General features: G+C 39.4%; 1 protein-coding gene across 1 annotated transcript; it reads left to right on the top strand.

Annotated features, from left to right (window-relative positions):
• Positions 1–2,060: 2,060 nt before the first annotated feature.
• Positions 2,061–3,944, top strand: LOC129149841 (endogenous retrovirus group K member 5 Gag polyprotein-like). The gene has a single exon (XM_054719385.1). It carries the CDS (start codon positions 2,061–2,063, stop codon positions 3,942–3,944), a length of 1,884 nt encoding a protein of 627 aa, XP_054575360.1.
• Positions 3,945–18,329: the final 14,385 nt, after the last annotated feature.

Genomic DNA, 18,329 nt, shown 5'->3' with positions numbered 1-18,329 from the left:
TGATTGGCTGGTAGGCATCATGGAGGGATAGTCAATTTGCATCTTTCTCTTTTATTAGTATAGATTTTTAATACTAGAGGCCCAGTGCACAAAATTCATGCAGGGGGTGTCCCTCAGCTCGGCCTACACCCTCTCCAATATGGGATTGGGCTTAAACTGGCATTCTGACATTCTGACATCCCTCTCACAATCTGGGACTGCTGGCTCCTAACCGCTCACCTCTGCCTGTGTGCCTGATTGCTTCTAATTGCTTCTGCCTGCCAGCCTGATCACCCACTAACCACTGCCCTGGTGGCCTGATCACCCCCAACTGCCCTCCCTTGCTTGGCTGATCGCCCCTAACTGCCTATCCCTGCCAGCCTGGTCACCACTACCTGTCCTCCCCTGCAGGCCTGGTCCCCCAAACTGCCCTGCCCTTTAGGCAAAGTTGCCCCCAACTGCCCTCCCTTCCCTGAAGGCCTGGTCGCCCCCAACTTCTCTCCCCTGCTGGCCTGATCACCCCATACTGCCCTCACCTTCTGGGCTGTTCGCTCCCAATTTACATCCTCTGCCGGCCATCTTGTGGAGCCAACTTGTGATGACGTGTGGGCGGCCATCTTGTGGCGGTGTCCTGTGAAGGCGTGATGCCACCTAGGCTTTTTTTATTGTTTAAAGTATTACAAATAGGTGTACATATGTCCCCTTTATCCAATTGACATTCCCCCAGCCTCCCCTACCCGCTGGCACATGCCCTCACCACCCCCAATGTCTTATGTCCATTGGTTATGCTTATATGCATGCATACAAGTTCTTCGGTTGATCTCTTACCCGCATCCCCCAACACTCCCCAGCATTCCTGCTGTAATTTGACAGTCTGTTCGATGCTTCTCTGCCTCTGTATCTATCTTCTTGTTCATCAGTTTATAATGTTCTTTATTATACATAAATGAGTGAGATCATGTGGTATTTTCCTTTCACTGCCTGGCTTATTTCACTTAGCATAATACTCTCCCATTCCATCCATGCTGCTGCAAATGGTAAGAATTTCTTCTTTTTTATAGCAGCGTAGTATTCCATTGTGTAGATGTACCATAGTTTTCTGATCCACTCATCTGCTGATGGGCATTTAGGCTGTTTCCAAATCTTAGCTATTGTAAATTGTGCTGCTATGAACATAGGGGTGCATATATCCTTTCTGATTGGTATTTCTAGTTTCTTGGGATATATTCCTAGAAGTGGTATTACTGGGTCAAATAGCAGTTCCATTTTTAAATTTTTGAGGAAACGCCATACTGTTTTCCACAGTGGCTGCACCAGTCTGCATTCCTACCAGCAGTGAAGAAGGGTTGCTTTTTCTCCATATTTTCTCCAGCACTTGTCATTTGTTGATTTGTTGATGATAGCGATTCTGACAGGTGTGAGATGGTACCGCATTGTCATTTTGATTTGCATCTCTCAGATAATTAGTTGTGGGGAACGGGCTGTAAGATGACACGGTCCTTGCACCTGTAGGGGCTAGCAAGGCTGGCACCCTACCCACACAGATTTCCCAGGCCTGTTTGGATGGCAACTAATCAGTATAACGAGAGCAGCCCCTGCCTACAGAGCTTTCCCAGGGTTTGTTTATATGACTGCTATCAATAGGATAAGAGCTACTTTCATGGTTTACCAAGAAATATGTATCCAACTAGTGAGATTTATTATAACAAGAAACCTGTCCTTCAACTTATCCCTCCAGTAGTGATTTTAGAGAAACAAAGAATGTTTTCCTTGTGATTCCCTGCTTAGTGTCTTATGTATAAAAAGCACTGTGTTACTAATAAAAGTTGCCAGAGCTTCTCGAGAGTTCTGGACCTCCTGACCCCGCTGTTGTTTCTCTTGCTTTTATTTCTCTTATTCTTTTATTTCTCAATTCCCACCTCCCTACCTCAGCCCGGTTCAATCGTCAGGCTGGACCTGACAATTGGCGCCCGACCAGGGACCTGAGGACTTGGGACACAGAAGGTGAGGAACTCCTCCGGAAAAAAAGAGTGCACTCGTAAAGGTAAGGGAGGAGCATCTTTTTGGTAATCGGGAGTAAAATGGGGCAGTTAGAATCTAGAGATAATGCCCTTTATGGGCAAATGTTAAAGTCTATGCTCAACAGTAAAGGAACTAAAGTTACTGACAAGCAAGTAGAAAATTTTTTAAAATTCATTCAAGAAGTCTGCCCTTGGTTTCCTGAGGAAGGAACCGTTAACTTACAAACTTGGCAGAAAGTTGGAGAACAAATGCGCAATCATTATAAAGCCTTTGGGCCAAATAAGACCCCGATTGATGCATTTTCTTTATGGAGTTCAATACGGGACTGTTTAGATCCCAGGTATGAACATAATCAACCATCTCTTAAGCCAGGAAAAAAAGAGAAGCAGTGTACTGGCACAAAAAAGGGGTCTGAAAAAGACAGCATATTAAAAAAGAGTAATGTAAATTTTAAAGACAAATTAAATCCTCAAGATGAGGAGGATCTTGAGGAAGCTACTGCTCTTTGTCATGATGATGATACAGGTGTTGTTCAGGCAAAAGAGGAGGAAGATTATTTTTCTGCTGGAACTGAAGAGGGTAGTGATATAGAAGATGTGTTAGAACAATTTTTAGAAGCATTAAAGCGTCTTGGCAAGAAAAAGAGAAGCCGTGGGGGCAGTCCCCGCCGCTCTCCGCTGCCCTGTGCAGCGCCAGTTCCACTCTCCCCTCTCCAGATGGCTTTGCAGGAGGCACGAAAGGCGGGTGAGGATTTGGGCATTCACGCCTTCCCCGTTATGGAACGGGTGAACCCTAACACAGGACAGCGTGAGCGTACTTATGACCCACTTCCTTTTAAAACCCTGAAGGAGTTAAAAACAGCCTGTGCTCAGTATGGGCCTACTTCTCCTTATACTTTAACCATCTTGGAAACTATAGCCTCAGAGACTCTCCCACCTAATGATTGGAGAGCTATTGCCAAGGCTTGTTTATCAGGAGGAGATTATCTCTTGTGGAAATCAGAATATGATGAAAAGGCTAAGGAACAAGCTGCTCGTAATCGAGCTGCACAAGTTAATATTTCTTATGAAATGCTGGTAGGAGAAGGAGACTATGCTGATACCCATAATCAAATTCAATACCCTCTGGAAGCTTATGGACAAATTAATGGGGCTGGGATCAGAGCCTGGAAAAAGCTTCCCACCTCTGGTCAAAAAACAGAGGAGCTCTCAAAGATTATTCAAGGGCCAGATGAAAAGTATCAGGATTTTGTCTCTCGGCTATTACAGGCTGTTGGCCGAGTAGTGGTGGATGGAGAGGCTGGCATATTAATAGTTAAGCAGTTGGCGTATGAAAATGCTAACGCTGCCTGTCAAGCTGCATTATGGCCCTATCAAAGAAAGGGGGCTCTCTCAGATTATATCCGCATTTGTGCAGATATTGGTCCCTCATATATACAAGGAGTCGCTATTGCGGCCGCATTAAAGGGAACCACCATTGAGGGAATTCTTCAGCAACAGTTCAGCACAGGGAGAGGTCAGACATACAAGTGTTTCACTTGTGGAGGAACAGGACACATGGCAAAACAGTGTCCCTCTAATAAAGGGGTTAATAAAGGAAATGGCAGAGGTTTCAAACAACCTGGACTGTGCCCTAAATGTAAAAGAGGAAAACATTGGGCAAATGAGTGTAAATCTAAGACAGATATCCAGGGAAATCCCTTGCCTCAGCAGCAGTCGGGAAACACCCGAGAGTGGCCAGCTCAGCACCAGCAAATAATGGAGGCACTATCTGTTTACCTTCCTGCCCCTGATGCGCAGCATCCAGCCTGCCCCAGGAGCAAAACGAATACAGGAGTTATTCCGAGCAACCCCCTGAAGTGCCGGGTTGGACCTTGGACCCATAAAGCGATATGTATTAACTCCAGAATTGGGACCACAAGCCATCCCTACAGGGGTATATAGACCTACTCCTGAAGGGACGTTTAGCCTTTTACTAGGTAGAAGCAGTTTAACTATAAAAGGATTACACCAGGAGTGGCAGGAGAGGGCAGGGCTATCTGCTCTCCCACAATAAGATTACTTAAAGTTACATTTAAGAATTATAAAAGAACTTACAGGGAAATGCGAATCTTGGCTAAATTAGGTATAAGTTATTACTTTAGAAAGCATAAAAGAAAGAAAAAATTTGAGAGCTGTCTTTCTTTTAAGCATAAACAGAAATTTGGCCAGATCCGTTACTAACGTTTCTCCTGAAGTAAGCTGGATATGGGAAAGGAAGAGACACGTGACGATCCAATATGGATGCCCACTCTCCCAGTATACAAATTTAAAGTTTCCTTTCTTGCCATGAAAAAACCTTAAAAATTTAGAAATGTGTCTGGAATTTCTGTGCTGGTGGGGAGAGAACTTAGCTATAAGACAGAATGCGCGCATAGTCTGATTTCAGACATTTAGATTGTCTTCAGCTAGAATCTCTCTGCAAAAGCTATAGAAAATTAAAAACCCAGAACTGGTTATTTTTCCTAAGAGAAATGGTGAAAAAGTCTTCTTAAAAGAAATTCAAGTTAATTCCAGCAACAAGATTAGCATTTCCATAATAAAGAGCTGTTTTTTAAAATACTAATAAAGTGTGTTAAAAGATTGACTTTTAAAGCCTTCAAAAATATAAGTAAATTTATCTCCGTCATAGAATCTATTCAAAATAAATGCTTTAAAATAATTAGAATTGGATTTGAATCTCAGAAATTATTAAAATATAAATAATATATTAATTATAAAGATCTAAGTAGCCCAGATAACTAACTACACCCTTTGTTAATAGAGGAAGGGGTAGATGCCCTTCCCCCAGCAGAGTTACTAGCAAATATAAAGTAAAATTTAAATTTACCTCATAAGAAAAATCTAGAGGACAGAATTAAAGCCATTAATTGATTATGTCTTGTATTTCTCTTAGAAATATAAAAGTGTCAATCTAAGAACTACTAAAAATATTTGATTTACAAGCTCTAAAAGTTCAAAGTACAGATTAAATTAGGAGAAATTATAAATATAGTAATTATATTACCTAATATATAAAAATATATTTTTGAGAAAATAAAATGCTGTTTCTCTAATAATTAAGAATTTAAAATATATTAGTTATTGGTCTGATTTTAAAAAGAGGATTAATTCTATAATCCAGTTTAAATATAATTGATATTCTTTAAGATAATTTAGGTATATAATTTTTAAAGCATATATATAAATATATACATATATGTGTTTAATCTTTCCAAGTTATTTCAAGACTGAGAGTGACTTTTGAGCATCTCATAGGGCCCCGATATGTTCAAAAGTCTGTTCTCTCTTAAAAGAAATTTTTATTTATTTAATTAAGCCAATTGATACTTGAAGTCACATAGAAAGCTTTATCAAATATAAATTAATATATTTTACTTATACATATATATTAAATGTTATAAAGGTTTTCGCCTGTAAGAAGGGCAAAAACAATATATTTCTTAAATATAGCCATACTTTTAGATCAGACCAATAAAGTATCAAACCTATTAGTTTTACTAAATAAGTTTCTTTATTTTAAATAAAGATACCTACTTTAATTACTTAAATATATTAGCTTATTAAATTGTAATCAAGGGTTTCAGCTTAAAGAAAAGCCAATGTCTTTGTAAGCAATTTAATTAAATATTCTAAGAAAGTTACTAAGGCCTTGTCTATACAAAAAGAAATTAACGGCTAGTTTAAAATTAAATTACCATACCTAGAACAAAGTATATCCTTACATAATATTATTCTACAATGTCATTATAATTTTTTAATATTTTACAACAGCATATTATACATTTATCCCAAACAAATTTACAAACTAATTTTTTGAATGTTTGGCAGCAATTTAAAAGGACATAAAAGGATTTAATCCCTTCCACTATGTGGAGGGCCCTCTGGGAAGGCACCTGAGCATTCTATATTAGCCCTTCTTGCTCTTTTTACCAAGAGGGACCCTCTTCTCACAATATAATTGCCCGCAGCTGTTGCCTGAGCTCTCTATTCATACTGAGGTTGAAGCCTCATAGTGGCTGGTACCATAGATCTGTCTCTTTCCCAATGGCGTGAGCTCGGCCCTCTCTAGAGAAGAAACCTGGGTTCCCCAAGATATGTGATCAATGCCGGGGCCCCGCCAGCAGGCGAGGGGATCCCAAGGCAGGTGCTAGGCGTGGAGGCCACAGGGGCATAGGCTACCAAGGAGACAGAACTAAACCTCACGTCACCCTGCTTGGCCCCGGAGGATGGCTGGTTAGTCAATGACGGGTAAGATTCCTCAAGGGAGGAACAACCTAAGACAGGCACAGTCGCAGAGGGGCCATCATGAGAGAACTTGGGGGTCAACAGAGGTGGGGCACAGAACCTCACCCCCCCAACATTACAGGGGCCTGAACTCTAGCCCCTTCTGAGGGAGGTCTCCTGCCCCATGGCTGCTTCACACTTCCCACGCCCAGCCCGGATTGGGACCCAGGTAACAGACAGAGACTTGGCCTAGCTCAGATTGGGACCCAGATAACAGAGACATGGCTAACAGCAGCTGCCCTATATCTAAATCCAGCCTAACACCAGGAATGCTCAGGGCTTTCTCAGGGATACAAATAATCCTTTCCATTAATATTTACAGGGTAAACTAAGATTGTTATTAAAATATTAAATTTAAAAGTAAATTAATAGTCAGATTTACTATAAAAGTACTTATAATATAGCTAGCTAGTCGCCTATAGGCTCAACCTTCAAACTACAGCAGAAAACACAGAGCAAAAAACAAAGGTCCTTCAAACCCCTTATATTTCAGTAGAAATACAAGCTCTTATTTATACCTTAACAGATTTTACTATGAAGCCCATCAACATATAGTAATAGTACTTATATAGTAAGTATAGCAAAAATTATTAAAACAGCTACTATCAGGCACACTAATTTACAAGAATTTTTCATTTAATTTTCAGCCTTTAAAATATTATTTAACAATAACAATTTCCATATTTTATTAGAAGCAATGTTCTCAGTATATTATCCACCTTCCTATACCAACTTTAGGGATAAATCCCCAAGGACTTAAACCTAATCATATCTAGCAGAAGAATGTCACTCAATTGTAGAAAGAACCATTCATACTCTTACAATCATTTACTAAAAAACAAAAAAGGGGAAGAGGTTGTGTTTTATATCTTTCCAGAAGGAGCAATGCAGCCAATTCGGGTGCCAGAGAGTTACGTGTGTCACCGAAATGGACTCAGACAAGCTCCTGTGTCCCTTCACTCAAAAGGACTAAGTACTACCCTAATGACAGCAAAGCAGAGAAAGAAAAAACTGAAAGCTATGCAAGCAACTGAAATGCCAACATAGAGTCATCTGAAGAAGTTAACAACTGAAGTGCAGCAAATTATGGAAAAGCAAGAAGTTGAAGCTACTTCTTCAACCATGTCCCTGCTCATGCTAGCATCTATTAGCTGCCAGTCTTCTGCAAAGTTTTACGCAGGCAAACAAAAGACTCTAAGTAAATATACAACAGGAACACCAGCAGCAAAAGAGACTTTCTTTCATTTAGTAGCTAAAAATATTAATATGTCCATAGTTTTGATTTCTTTCTTATTGTTTTATTATTATTTAATAGCCATAGTTTTGCTCTTAACATTCAAGTTTTAAAAATGATAACATGTATATAATTTAATTTTGCATTGGCATTGTTTTAATATTAGAGCTTTGTTATTGATATTTAAAATTTACTTTTATTATTAGTAGCCTAAAAAACAGACATCAGTAGATTACATGGAAAGATTCAAGCTATTAATGATACAGGTTCTGCTCTGTTGCCTCCTAGCGAAGTGGCACAGAATATTTTTGATAGAATCCTAAGCCTTATGTCTTTTCATGGATTGCAGTCATTTATCTGGTCTCTGTTGATTATTGTTATCCTTGCTCTCGTTATTCTCTGTTTAATTCCAGTCTGCTTCCGAACCATTGGATCCAGCATCCGGTCCCTACAAATAGGACTACATGAACTTCTCTTAAAAGACAGAGAAGGGGGATCTGTGGGGAACGGGCTGTAAGATGACACGGTCCTTGCACCTGTAGGGGCTAGCAAGGCTGGCACCCTACCCACACAGATTTCCCAGGCCTGTTTGGATGGCAACTAATCAGTATAACGAGAGCAGCCCCTGCCTACAGAGCTTTCCCAGGGTTTGTTTATATGACTGCTATCAATAGGATAAGAGCTACTTTCATGGTTTACCAAGAAATATGTATCCAACTAGTGAGAAATATGTATCCTTCAACTTATCCCTCCAGTAGTGATTTTAGAGAAACAAAGAATGTTTTCCTTGTGATTCCCTGCTTAGTGTCTTCTGTATAAAAAGCACTGTGTTACTAATAAAAGTTGCCAGAGCTTCTCGAGAGTTCTGGACCTCCTGACCCCGCTGTTGTTTCTCTTGCTTTTATTTCTCTTATTCTTTTATTTCTCAATTCCCACCTCCCTACCTCAGCCCGGTTCAATCGTCAGGCTGGACCTGACAATTAGTGACTTTGAGCATGTTTGTATATGTTTCTTGGCCTTCTATTTTTCCTCTTTGGAAAGTGTCCTTTCTTATTTTTGGATTAGTGTTCTACATTCTATTTTCAGTTTTAATTTATCATTATTTTACTCTAGCTCATTTTTTCCTTTACGCCAACCCTTTCTTCCTCACTTCTCCCTTTTACATCCTGTTCCTCTTCTCCTGTTCTTGCTTTAGTTTTTTTCTGTCTCCTTTCTTTTTGCTCACAGTTAAAAATTGATCTTCTTTATTTGCTTTATTGACATATTACTATTAAAGTAGTCTGTTGGTTTGCTCATATATCTAATTTCCTCTCCCCTGCTCCAAGTCCATGCACCCTACTCTTTTCTCTTTCTTTACTAGCCAATTTTTTCTTGATGTTTGTTTATTTGTTTGTTTTTTATTTTATGCATTTGTTATTCCTCTCCTTGCTTGCTCTCTTCTTCTACTAATATCTTAATTAGTTTCATTCACCAAACTCAGGCCTACCTGCTCTCTACTCTATTCTCCTTTTCCAAAAATAGATGAATAGATAGATAGATAGATAGATAGATAGATAGATAGATTATAGATAGATAGATAGATTATAGGAAAATTTTATATATTTTAAAATATATATTTTAATTATTATTATTATTTTATTGAGTTTTTTTTTTTTTTTACTTTTCTTCTTATATACTCATTCTCTTTCTACCTCCTCTATAATGAATCATGGCCATCTCCCCATTCATTAAATTATTTTACCTTACCTTCTGGAAATAAACTCTGCCTCTTCAGATTCAGCGCCCCCCCACCTTTTTTTTTTTTTCTGGGTGTATGTTTTTGCATTTTTTGGTTTAGTTTTTAGTTTTGTGGAAGTTTCTCCCCATATTTTTTCCCTCCTTTTTTCTTCTTTTTATTTTCTCTCTTACCTTTTGTTTCTTTTCTCAATAGCATTTTTGCACTTTTTTCTCTGCCCTAATTATCTTTCCTCTGGTGGTCACCTTTATTTGGAGTTATCGGTGTCATGAATACCTTTGTGTTTTGTTCCCTCTTTGTCATGTCTTGTCGAGTTGTATTTTGTGCCCTCTGGTCAATGTGGCATGAGTGAGCCACAAAACCAGAGACTCTGAGAGAAATAAAAATGGGGAGACAAAAAAGAGCTCCCATACAAAAGAAAAGGAAGAATCACTGGAAAAGGAAGTAAACAAAAAGGAAACAAGCAATTTGTCACAGAAAGAATTCAGAGCAATGGTCATAAGGATGCTAAAAAGGATGGAAGACAAATTCAACAAAATGTGTAAGAATCAAGAGGAAATGAAGAAGAATCAAGAAGAATTGAAGAATGACATCGCTGCAATAAAGAACACAATAGAAAGCATCAATAGTAGACTAGAAGAAGCTGAGGACTGCATCAGTGAACTAGAAGACAAAATATGAAAAAACACCCAAGCAGAGAAGCAGTGGAAAAAAACTTAAAAAATAGGAGGAGAACCTAAAGGAGCTTTTGGACAACACGAAATGAAACACCATTATCATAACAGGGGTGCCAGAAAGAGAAAAAACTGAGCAAGGAATAGAAAACCTGTTTGAAGAAATAATGACAGAAAACTTCCCTGATATTGGGAAGACAAAACTCACACAAGTCCAAGAAACTCAGAGTCTCAAACAAGATGAACCCAAAAAGACTGATACCAAGACACATCATAATTAAATTGTCAAACACCAACAAAAAAGTAAGAATTTTTTTATTCATTAAAGTATTACATATGTATCCTTATTACCCCATTGCCCCAACCAAACCCCCACTCATGCCCTCAACCCCTGGTGTCTTTGTCCATTGGTTAGGCTTATATGCATGCAGCCAAGTCCTTTGTTTGATCTCATCCCCTTACGACCATTCTACTCCACCTTCTCTCTGAGGTTTAACATTACGATCAATGCTTCTCTGTCTCTGGAACCGTTTTTGTACATCAGTTTATGTTATTCATTATATTTCATAAATGAATGAGATCATGTGATATTTATCTTTCTCTGACTGGCTTATTTCACTTAGCATAATTCTCTCCAGTTCCATGCATAACCTAAAGTAAGAATATTAAAGGCTTCCAGAGAAAGACAGAAAGTTACCTATAAGGGATCTCCCATTAGACTACCAAATGATTTTTCAACAGAAACACATCAGTCCAGAGGGGAGTGGAATTAAATATACAAAGTAATGCAAAACAAGGGACTGATTCCAAGAATATTATACCCATCAAGGCTATCTTTAAAAATTGAAGGTGAAATCGGGAGCTTCACAGACACAAAAAGGGCTAAGGGATTTAAAAAAAATCAAACACTTGGAGGCTAAATAGCATGCTATTAAATAATGATTGTGTTACCAAAGAGACCCAAGAAGAAATAAAAAGCATTCTGGTAACAAACAACAATGAACACACAACATCCAAAATCTATGCAACACAGTGAAAGCAGTCTTGAGAGGGAAGTTCATAGCTCTACAGGCCTACCTCAAAAAACAAGAAAAAATGGTAATAAATTATCTAACTCTACAACTGAAAGAATTAGAAAGAGAACAACAAGAAAAGCCAAGAGTAAGCAGAAGGAAGGAAAAAATAAAGATCAAAGTGAAAATAAATGACATAGAGACAAAGAAACAATACAAAAGATCAATAAAACCAAGAGCTGATTCTTTGAAAGGATAAATAAGATTGATGCACCTCTAGCCAGGCTCACCAAGAAGCAAAGAGAGAGGAACCAAATAAATAATCATAAGTGAAAGAGGTGAAGTAACAACAGACCCCACAGTAATACGAAAAATCATAAAAATGAGCAACTCTACTCCAACAAACTGTACAACCTAGATGAATTTGACATATTCTTAGAAAAATACAAACTTCCAAAACTTAATCAGGAAAAATAAAAAAGCCTGAATGGGCTGATAACTACCGAAAAAATTGAAGCAGTAATCAAATATCCTCCAGCAAACAAAAGCCCTGGTCTGAACGCTTTACAAGGGAATTCTACCAAACTTTCAAAGAAGAACTAAAACCTATCCTCCTCAGACTCTCCAAAAAATTCAAGAGGAAGGCACACTTCCAAGCTCTTTCGATGAAGCCAGCATTACCCTAATTCCAACACCAGATAATGTCACCACAAACAAAGAGAAATACAAGCGAATATCCTTGATGAACATAGATGCTAAAATACTCAACAAAATTCTAGCAAATCGGATCCAGCATTACATTAGTAAGATCATGACCTAGTGGGATTTATTCTGGGGATGCAAGGATGGTACAATATCCGCAAACAATAAATGTGATGCATCACATTAACAAACTGAGAGATAAAAATCACATAATCATATCTATCAATGCACAAAAAGAATTTGACAAAATCCAACACCCTTTCTTTATAAAAACTCTCAGCAAAGTGGGACTAGAGGGATCATACCTCAACATAACAAAAGCCTTATATGACAAACCTAACAGCCAACATCATATTCAATGGGCAAAAACTAAATCCATTTCTCCTGAGAACAGGAATAAGGCAGTGTTGCCCACTTTCACCACTCCTGTTTCATATAGTACTGGAAGTGCTAGCCATAGCATTCAGAAAAGAAGAAATAAAAGGCATCGAAATTAGAAAAGAAAAAGTAAAACTGTCCTTATTTGCAGATGACATGATACTGTACATAGCTCCAAAGACTCCATCAAAACCTACTAGACTTAATAAATGAATTTGACAATGTAGGTGAATTAAAAATTAACACCCAAAAATCTATGGCTTTTTTATACACCAATATTGAACTCATAGAAAGAGAAGCAAAAAAAAATTACATTTACCATTGAACCAAAAAAATTAAGATACCTAGGAATTAACTGAACTAAGGAGGTAGAAGACCTGTACTCAGAAAACTGCAGGACACTGAAAAAAGAGATAGAGGAAGACATAAACAATCAGAAGAACATACCATGTTCATGGATTTGTAGAATCAACATCATTAAAATGTCCATACTACCCAAAGCAATCTGAAGATTCAATGCAATCCCCATTAAAATACCAACAGCATATTTCACAGACCTAGAAGAAACTCTTCAAAAATTCATATGAAATATAAAAAAGAACCTGAATAGCCACAGCAATCCTGAGAAAGAAGAACAAAGTTGGAGGGATCACAATACCAGATATAAAGCTATATTACAAAGCCACTGTTCTCAAAACTGCCTGATACTGGCACAAGAACAGACATATAGACCCGTGGAACAGAATGGAGAACCCAGAAATAGACCTATGCCATTATGCTCAATTAATATTTGACAAAGGAGGTAAGAGAATACAATGGCATAAAGACAGTCTCTTCAATAAAGGGTGCTAGAAAATTTGGTCAGATATATGCATAAAAATGAAACTAGATCACCAACATACACCACACAGAAAAACAAACTCAAAATGGTTAAAGGACTTAAATATAAGATGGGAAACCATAAAAATCTTTGAAGACTCCATTGGCAGCAAAATATCAAATATATGTTGTAGCAATATCTTTACCAATACAGCTCCAATGGCAATGGAAACTAAGGAGAAATAAACAAATGGGACTACATCAAAATAAAAAACTCTCCACAGCAAAAAGAACCATCAACAAAACAACAAGAAAGCCCACTTCATGGGAGAACATATTTGCCAATGTTATCTCTGATAAGGGTTTAATCTCCAAATTTACAGGTAACACATACAACTTAACAAAAGGAAGATAAACAATCCAATCAAAAAATGGGCAATGGACCTAAGTAGACACTTTTCGAAAGAGGACATACAGAAGGCCGAGAGACATATGAAAACATGTTCAAAGTCACTAATCATCCTAGAGGTGCAAATCAAATCAATCATGAGGTACCATCTCACACCTGTCAGAATGGCTAGCATCAACAAATTGACAAATGACAAGTGCTGTCAAGGATGTGGAGAAAATGGAACCCTTGTGCACTGCTGGTGGGAATCCAGACTGGTGCAGCCACTGTGGAAAACAGTATGGAGTTTCCTCAAAAATTAAAAACTGGAACTGCCATTTGATCCGGTAATCCCACTTCTAGGAATATATTCCAAGAGAACAGAAATACCAATCAGAAAGGATATATGTACCCCTATGATCATGACCACACAATTTACCATAGCTAAGATTTGGAAATAGCCTAAGCTCCCTTCAGCAGATGAGTAGATTAAAAAATGGTGGTACATCTATACAATGTTATACTATGCTGCTATAAAAAGAAGGAACTTTTACCATTTGCAACAGCAGGAATGGAACTAGAGAATTATCCTAAGCGAAATAAGCTAGTTGGAGAAATATAAATATCACATGATCTCACTCAGATGTGGGATCTAATGATCAACATTAACTTATGAACAAAAATAGATCCAGAGACAAGGTAGCACTGAACAGACCATCCAACCTTAGAGAGAAGGCAGGGGAGGGGGTGTTAGAGATCAACCAAAGGACTTGTATGCATGCATACTAGTATTAGCATAACCAATGGACACTGACACTATGGTGGGGGCTTGCCCTCGAGGGTGGGAGTGGGGGGATCAATTGGGGAAAAAGAAGCCGTATGTAATACTTTAAACAATGAAAAAATATCCTATATAATAAAAGTCCAGAGACCATAACGGCGGAACGACCAGAACTACAGCTCGTCAGTCACTATGATGTGCACTGACCACCTCTAGGTCCCTTTCCCCGCTGTCAAACTATCATTGCCCAACAGAGAATGGGGATTCTGGAGTATGTAGTGGGGGATGTGGGTGGTGCCAGGCCAAGGCCCTGCCCTGCCGATCGCCCCACACTCAGAGGGTGACCCTCAGTGGGGGTGGATCCGGTGAGTGGGCAGGAATGGCCCACCTCTCGGTCCCTCCACTAGCCTTCAGGCTCCAATCACCTGATGCCAAACAGGGAACCGGGGTAGGTGGTGACAGGGGGTGGGACTGGTGAGTGGGTGGAATGGCTGACCTCAGTATACCTCCCCCTGGCCCGCAGGCTCTGATTGCCTGATGGCAAAAGGAGAACCAGGGTGGGTGGTGGGGAATGCCGGTGGTTACAGGCCAAGGCCTCCATCCCGCCAGTCGCCCCACACACAGAGGCCAACCTGTGGTGGGGGTGGGGCTGGCGAGCAGATGGGACTGGCCAATCCTCTTGGTCCCTCCACCCCGGCCATCAGGCTCCCATCACCTGATGGCAAACTGGGAACCAGGGTGGGTGGTTGCGGGTGGCAGGGGGAGGGGCTGGCTGCTGGCAGCTGGGGAAGATGGCCCTGATTGCAGGCTCTGCCTAGGGACCATACCTTCGCACGATTTCATGCGCCGGATCTCTAGTCTATTACTATCACCTGACATTGATAATTCTTTAGGAGATGTGTTGCATTATTTGGAATTGAGTATTTTCCCCTCCAGTAGAACCTTCTTTTTCTGTGAACTTGGCTATTTTGGAGAGTGATTTATCATTTGCATAATTGGGAAGCATTGCTTCACTAAAGGAGATGGGTAAAAATGAGAGGAAGAGAGGACATCCACAAAGAGAAAAAGGTTTTGCCCAGAGTAAGAGAAGGGGAAAAGAAACCTTGATAGTATTGGAAAAACTCACAGTGTTTTTTTCTGCTCATGATATTGACCACAGATAAGACTTGAAGACTTTGCCATTATGTAGGCTCACAGCATTTTGCATCAGTCTGTGAGAGCAGCTAATGGTTATTCATATAATTGTGTTGCTACAAGTAAGTTTGAACTACCTTTGCAGACAAAGGAATGACCATTTATTTTTTGTTATCAGCTGCTGATTGTATATCTACAGGCACTGGCAAAAGTAGATTTACTGTTACATTGTAATATTCTTTTGAGTTAATGAAGCTGTTGTAATAAACATAACCTGCATGTATTTCCATATGTAAAGTTGTAAACCTACTTTTGCTCTCCCATGTATTTTTATCATTTCCATTTACCCTTCATGACCACTCTGCTAGGTAGTTATTATTGTCTCTGGTTTATAGATGAGGATAGTGATGTTCAACAATCATGGTGAAATTTTCTCACCTGTTTCCAAAGTTATACTCCTTTCAGACTTGCTCCTTCTAAATTTTGATTTTATTCCAAATACAATCATGTCTCTTACCTTTTGGACTTGGCAATTATAAGTATTTAAAACCACTCACTAAAGATATTTGGGTTTTATTCCCATCTGTCATTTCTAATTATAGATGCCTTGGGTAGGGTACCATGTCTATGGTTCTAGCCCACCAGTAGCAAACCTTTCACATCAGGCACTAAGCTAAAATACTAGTTGAGTGCTGCCATGGCCTCTACTTTATATATTAACTCATTTTTGTGCCTTTCCTAGAGAAACAGTAAACTTGTACTCATGTGTTCTTCAAATGAAATGCAGGTAAGGTTCTTGTAAAGAATTTGTCATGGACTGGACTAAGGTATCACAATTATAGACAACAGATAGAATCAGAATTTAAGCCCAGGTTTATCTGGCACTCAAACTTGTATTTCTTTATTCTGTCATCATACTTTCTAACTGAAAATCAGCAATACTAGAAAACCCTACTTATTGGGGATGCCTATCTTACTGCGGTTTGTTTATTTGTCTATTCATATAGTCTCCTGGGTCCTAAGAATTTGGTCTTACTGATTCAAGAACATGTGGAATTTAGCCAGTTCTTGAGAATAAGCAGAACATGTTCTTGCCACTTAAAACTCTGTTTTCAGAGTGTCTTATATCTGGCACTGTCACTAATTCACTAGTCTGGAGAGCAGATAAAAAAACGGTTAGCTATGTGCTGGCCTCTGTAAGGCCTGCTGTTTGTATATTAACTCATTTAGCCCTTTACATCACTCTGCTCTGACACAGTTATTGTTACATAATTTATTTTACATATAGGGAAACTAAGGTATAGAGAGGTCAAGTAACTTGGCCAAGGACAATATATTAACTGTTTATCAGATTCATGTGCTTCTCCACATTATCAAGGCAGGACCATGAAGTAATTTGTGGTCTATGGGCTGCAAATAGAAGTGATGTCTGTCATTCCTATACTGAAGCAGATAAGAGCGAGTGGGCAACTCTCTAGCTCTCTTTCACCTGCCTTCGTGACTTGGGAGGATGAAGTTACAAAACACTGAAAACCCTGCTAGCCTGGATTTCTGAGTGACCATGTGGAATAGAACCACCCAGTGACCCATGTTAGAGTTGTAGCTTGAGTGACAAATAAGTCTATTTTGCATTAGGCCACTAAGATTTCGGGGTTATTTTTTTTACCACAGCATTACTGAAACTATCTTGCCTAATATAGTGGCAGATCCAGGATTTGAACCAAGGGCTGTCTGTGTCCAGAATCTGCATGTTGTTGTATTTTCAGGATAAAGTCTGCACCTCCATGCTCATCTAGGTAAGTCTGATAGCTTGCTTAGAAGGGACCACGTGCTGGCTGAAACTTGGGGACTTTAGAAATGTGGCAAGTCCATACCCTCCTGAGGAATAATTGCTGATCTAAAACAACTATTATAACTGGTGATTTTCCCATGGCATTATCTACCTCTGCCCTATTAGGGGTGGTTATAGGAAAAAGGACATGATTACCTGTCAGAATATTTTCACATTTTTTATTAAAAATGTATTTTCTAGTCCCAGGCATTTTGCTTTTACATTGCATATATACTGGGATGCCATTATAGTTGTGTGTGTGTGTGTGTGTGTGTGTGTGTGTGTGTGTGTGTGTGTAAGTGTGTGTATTTGTAAACATTTGGTGCATTATGGAAAATATTACCTTAAAAGCTTTAGGAAGCCTCTATTTTATGCATTTTGCTAGTTCCTTACCACTAAGTCTGAATTAGTATATTAATTAATTATTGGAGTGGGTGTTGCTTGTCAAAAGGAAGAACTGTATATGGTAGTTAAAAGATATCTTGGTACATTTCTAAGCTGTGTTGGGTATTACTCTATCTCTGTTGATTGTTCAGAACCTCTCTTAATATGAACTCACTAGAGGCACGGTGCACGAAATTCATGCACGGGTAGGGTCCCTAGGCCTCACCAGTGATCAGGGCCAGGGCCTTCCGGCTGCCAGCCGGGGCCTCCCTTCATTCCGCACCGCACCCTGGTGGTCAGCTCACATCATAGCGAGTGATAAAACTCCCAGTTTCCTGGTCGAACTCCCAAGGGAATGATTTGCATATTAGGCTTTTATATATATACTAGAGGCCCGGTGCACGAAATTCGTGCACTGGGGAGGGTGTCCCTCAGCGCAGCTTGCACCCTCTCTAATATGGGACCCCTCGGGGGATGTCCAACTGCAGGTTTAGGCCCGATCCCTGTGGAATCGGGCCTAAACCTGCAGTTGGACATCCCTCTCACAATCCGGGACTGCTGGCTCCTAACTGTTCACCTACCTGCCTGATTGCCCCCTAACTGCTCCCTTGCTGGCCTGATTTCCCCCTAACTGCTCCTCTGCGGGCCTAATTGCCCCCAAATACCCTCCCCTACTGGCCTGATCATCCTCAAGGCTTTTATTAGTATAGATATGACCCTGCACAGAAAATTTTACTAACCCTGCTTTACAATAAGGGCTTGACGATTGAATCATTAGGACCAGACACCAAGATTTCCTTTCTTTGAATAGTGGAGGGAATACTTATCTTGTCTTTAAGTTGCCCGGAAATTAAAATGAGATAATGACTTAGAAAAGTATAAAAGCACCATATAAAGACAACTGTCTTTTTAATGAAGTGGCAAAATGAA

Source organism: Eptesicus fuscus, chromosome 1 (genome assembly GCF_027574615.1).
Source record: "Eptesicus fuscus isolate TK198812 chromosome 1, DD_ASM_mEF_20220401, whole genome shotgun sequence".
Taxonomy (NCBI): Eukaryota; Metazoa; Chordata; class Mammalia; order Chiroptera; family Vespertilionidae; genus Eptesicus; species Eptesicus fuscus.
The sequence above is the reverse complement of the archived record's forward strand: the minus strand, read 5'-3'. Positions and strand labels throughout refer to the sequence as shown.